Consider the following 5,042-nt stretch of genomic DNA (forward strand, 5'->3'; position numbering starts at 1 on the left):
GCTACTAGAAAATTTTAAATTGCATGTATGGGGGCTTCCCTGGTGGCACAGTGGTGAAGAATCCGCCTGCCAATGCAGGGGACACGGGTTTGAGCCCTGGCCCGGGAATATCCCACATGCCACGGAGCAACTAAGCCCGTGCACCACAACTACGGAGCCTGAGCTCTAGAACCCACGTGCCACAACTACTGAGCCCACATGCCACAACTACTGAAGCCTGCACGCCTAGAGCCCGTGCTCCGCAACAAGAGAAGCCACGACAATGAGAAGCCTGTGCACCACAATGAAGAGTAGCCCCCGTTCACTGCAACTAGAGAAAGCCTGCTCACAGCAACGAAGACCCAACACAGCCAAAAATAAATAAATAAATTAGAAAAAAAAAGTGGAACAGCTGAGAGATGATTTTGCTTTCTCCAAAATCCATTGTGCAGAACTCATGAGATGGCTGACATTCTGTTCAGAGATGGCATGCAAAGATTAAAAGGCCAGAGAGAATGAAACCCACATAAGATGCAGAGTAACCAGAAATGCTGGTTTTATTGTTTCTTTACTGTAGATTAATCAATAATGAAAGAATACATTCACTGTGGAAAATTGAAAAACCACGCAAAAAAAAATCATCCTTTAGTTTCACAAATCAAACATAATCACTATTGAAATATTGGTATATTTCCTTTTATTTTTTTCTCTACATACTTCTACATAGTTACATAGTATGTACAGTTTTGTGTCCTGCTTTTCAATATAACTAGGTGCTTTTTGTTTTCTAATGGCACAAGTAACATATGGTCATTATAGAAAAAAATTTAGACGTGAATAAAACAAAAGAAAGGCTAAAAATTAAGTAACCTTAATTAAATTCTTTCAAACAAAGTGCACAAAATTTTGAAAATGCTTAATAATCCTGTCTCCCAGCTATCTTTTGTTTTTTAAACATCTTTATTGGAGTATAATTGCTTTACAATGGTGTGTTAGTTTCTGCTTTATAACAAAGTGAATCAGCTCTACATACACATATATCCCCATATCCCCATATCTCCTCCCTCTTGCGTCTCCCTCCCACCCTCCCTCTCCCACCCAACTAGGTGGTCACAAAGCACTGAGCTGATCTCCCTGTGCTATGCGGCTGCTTCCCACTAGCAATCTATTTAACATTTAGTAGTATATATAAGTCCGTGCCACCCTCTCACTTCGTCCCAGCTTACCCTTCCTCCTCTCAGTGTCCTCAAGTCCATTCTCTACGTCTGCGTCTTTATTCCTGTCCTGCCCCTAGATTCTTCAGAACCATTTTTTTTTTTAGATTCCATATATATGTATATATGTGTTAGTATATGGTATTTGTTTTTCTCTTTCTGACTTACTTCACTCTGTATGATGGACTCTAGGTCCATCCACCTCACTACAAATAACTCAATTTTGTTTATTTTTATGGCTAATATTCCATTGTATATATGTGACACATCTTCTTTATCCATCCATCTGTCGATGGACACTAAGATTGCTTCCATGTCCTGGCTATTGTAAACAGTGCTGCAGTGAACATTGTGGTACATGACTCTTTTTGAATTATGGTTTTCTCAGGGTATATGTCCAGTAGTGGGATTGCTGGGTGGTATGATAGTTCTATTTTTAGTGTTTTAAGGAACCTCCATACTATTCTCCATAGTGGCTGTATCAATTTACATTCCCACCAACAGTGCAAGACGGTTCCCTTTTCTCCACATCCTCTCCAGCATTGTTTGTAGATTTTTTGATGATGGCCATTCTGACTGGTGTGAGGTGATACCTCATTGTGTTGTTTTTTTTGTTTTTTTGTTTTTGCAGTACGCGGGCTTCTCACTGTTGTGGCCTCTCCCATTGTGGAGCACAGGCTCCGGACGCGCAGGCTCAGCGGCCATGGCTCACGGGCCCAGCCGCTCCGCGGCACGTGGGATCTTCCCGGACCGGGGCACGAACCCGTGTCCCCTGCATCGGCAGGTGGACTCTCAACCACTAGGCCACCAGGGAAACCCCTCATTGTGGTCTTGATTTGCATTTCTCTAATGATTAGTGATGTTGAATAGTCTTTCATGTGTTTGTTGGCAATCTGTATATCTTCTTTGGAGAAATGTCTATTTAGGTCTTCTGCCCATTTTTGGATTGGGTTATTTGGTTTTTTTGATATTGAGCTGCATGAGTTGCTTGTAAATTTTGGAGATTAATCCTTTGCCAGTTGCTTCATTTGCAAATATTTTCTCCCATTCTGAGGGTTGTCTTTTGGTCTTGTTTATGGTTTCCTTTGCTGTGGAAAAGCTTTTAAGTTTCATTAGGTCCCATTTGTTTATTTTTGTTTTTATTTCCATTTCTCTAGGAGGTGGATCAAAAAGGATCTTGCTGTGATTTATGTCATAGAGTGTTCTGCCTATGCTTTCCTCTAAGAGTTTTATAGTGTCTGGCCTTACATTTAGGTCTTTAATCCATTTTGAGTTTATTTTTTTGTTCTCCTAGCTATCTTATTATCATGGGGAAAAATCCAGGTACAAACATTCTCTGACCATCTCTGACTTGAAAATCACAGTGGTCTTCAGTCTAGTCCTTTACCTTACCATGCATCCTCCCACCACAGGGCCTTTGCATATGCAGTCCCATCTGATCTTCCTTCTGATTTTAGCTCCAGTGTCATTACCTCAGGGCAGTCTTCTCTGATTTCTTCTACTACATTATGTCCTTATATCATAAGTCCCCTTATATCATAGGTACCCACAATATCACTTACCCCTCCTCTGTAACATTTGTTACCATTGCATTTTTAGTTTTGTGTATTTCTTTGATAAATGTTCTTGTCCCCTGCTTAACTGTATGATCCATGAGAGTGAGGATTACAATCTGCAGCAGCTCATGCTACAGCTGCCCACAGTGTGGATTTAGTAAATTCAGGCTGAAAGATAATGCAAGGTTTCCTGAAAACTGAAAGTTATTACTTTAAATATCATAATTATTAGAACTTATTTTCGTCTTGAAATCTTTAAAAATGTACTCTACATCTACCTGTCTATATAAGCAGGACAAAAAAATCATAATTTGATTCTTTTTACTGAGTCCTCTCTTATCAAAATCAGTTACTAAACTCGAATTCAAAAATGGTCTCAGAAATATTGAGCTAGAACAACTTGTCTCAATAGTAAAATCCCCTGATTACTTGATTGTTTTCCTCCATTTTCCTTCTGGACCTCCTTTTAATATGAGGTATATATTTGCATGCAAATGGAAAATCAGACACTTAGATTGTTAGAAGTATGTACAAAAAATACATTGGCCCTCAATAATGGTCACAAAGGCCCCCTAAAGAGGAACCATGGACTTTTATGCATGGCCCATGTAACATTCATTTTGCCTGCTTAGAGATATTACTTAATTTCTAGTTTTCAGTTATATTCTGGATAGCTGAGATTACCAGATAAAGCAATAAATTAAGGATGAAAAAGTTATGTGATGTCTCGTTGCTACAAAAAAATTCAGAACAACTTAGTTTGACATCATTCTATTTTAGTTAGAAGAAAAATAGGTGTCTTTTTAAAAATAATAAACTGCATGTATTTATTGATTTGTAATAGTGTATTGGGAATTAAATCTAGTTCTTAGGAAAAAGAAAACTCTCTTACAAAGACCACTTCCCAAATCTCAAATTATGCAAAAAGAAAAAGAAAACTATCCTTTCCAAATTAAAGAAACTTGTAATAGTCAAGTTCAAAATGATTTGGCTTATTTTTTTCTTTAGCATTTAGCAATTCACTGAAACTTTACAAAACATTAGAAATCCTCACTGTTTGTATATATTTCCCCCCCTAATATAGATAAAAGAAAATAACAAGGAGCTTAAAGAAAAAGAATTTTAGAGACAACTAATAAGTTAAATGACATAGGAAAACTGAAAGGGAGAACTGAAAGTGGGAAATTCCTCTCCAACAGAAAGAGTGGAGGGCCATCCTGTATAAGTAGACCACACTCATGGAGAAAGGACATTCACACTGCAAACTCTTGAAGACTTGGCTTCAGCATCTAGTAGTAGACGCGATAACACTGTTCCTGTTTTCATCATGACCCACAGGTGCATCCTCCAAATCGCTCTCCTGTTGTGCTTCTCCACCACAGCTCTTTCCACGAGCTACAGATTGCTTCAATTCCAACAAAGGAGCAGCAATTTGGCGTGTCAGAAACTCCTGCAGCAGTTACCTGGAATGCCTCAACATTGCCTCGAGGACAGGATGGACTTCAAGGTCCCTGAGGAGATTAAGCAACCACAGCAGTTCCAGAAGGAAGACGCCGTATTGGTCATCTATGAGATGCTCCAGCAGATCTTTGGTATTCTCAGAAGAAATTTCTCTAGCACCGGCTGGACTAAGACCATCACTGAGAACCTCCTTGTGGAAGTCTATGGGCAGATGGATCGTCTGGAGAATATCCTGGAGGAAATAATGGAGAAGGAAAACTTCACCAGGGGAGTGAACATTCTTCACCTGAAGAAATACTACTTGCAGATCGTGCAGTACCTGAAGTCCAAGGAGTACAGCAACTGTGCCTGGACAGTAGTGCGAGTGGAAATCCTCAGGAACTTTTCCTTCCTTAACCGCCTTACAGATTACCTCCATAATTGAAGATCTCCCCCCTGTGGCTCTGGGAACGGACAATGCTGCCAATGATGTCAGGCTCTTCAACCAGCGGAGGTTCTTTAAGTAACTGACAGGCAATGCACTGGATTTGAAAGGACAGTTAAAGACTTTAAGCTTTTTTTAAATTAATTTATACATTATTTATTTATTTAAACTTTTACCATGGGAAATAAACTTTTTATGAAACAAAAGTCAACATGGCAGTTTTCATTTCAATTTGATTTATGTAACCATCATATTAAAAATTGCAGAGCACCTAGGAGACGTTCTTTTTAAAATAAGCCTGCAGAATAGTAGAATTTCCGGGCCCTACCTTCAAGGAATTTGAAATACAAGGAAGCCGTGTGGAATATACAAGGTAAAAGATGATAAGGGGATGGGATTTTAGGAGAA

At 39.1% G+C, this 5,042-nt stretch overlaps 1 protein-coding gene across 1 annotated transcript; it reads left to right on the forward strand.

Moving 5' to 3' along the window:
- The first annotated feature begins 3,876 nt into the window (after positions 1 to 3,876).
- Positions 3,877 to 4,701, forward strand: IFNB1 (interferon beta 1). Its single transcript, XM_022573446.2, has one exon. The coding sequence runs from the start codon at positions 4,077 to 4,079 to the stop codon at positions 4,632 to 4,634; it is 558 nt and encodes a 185-aa protein (XP_022429154.1). The 5' UTR covers positions 3,877 to 4,076; the 3' UTR covers positions 4,635 to 4,701.
- Positions 4,702 to 5,042: the final 341 nt, after the last annotated feature.

This window comes from Delphinapterus leucas, chromosome 6 (genome assembly GCF_059928025.1).
Source record: "Delphinapterus leucas isolate spDelLeu-1000000601 "Yukka" chromosome 6, BTC_Dleu_Yukka2, whole genome shotgun sequence".
NCBI classification, from domain to species: domain Eukaryota; kingdom Metazoa; phylum Chordata; class Mammalia; order Artiodactyla; family Monodontidae; genus Delphinapterus; species Delphinapterus leucas.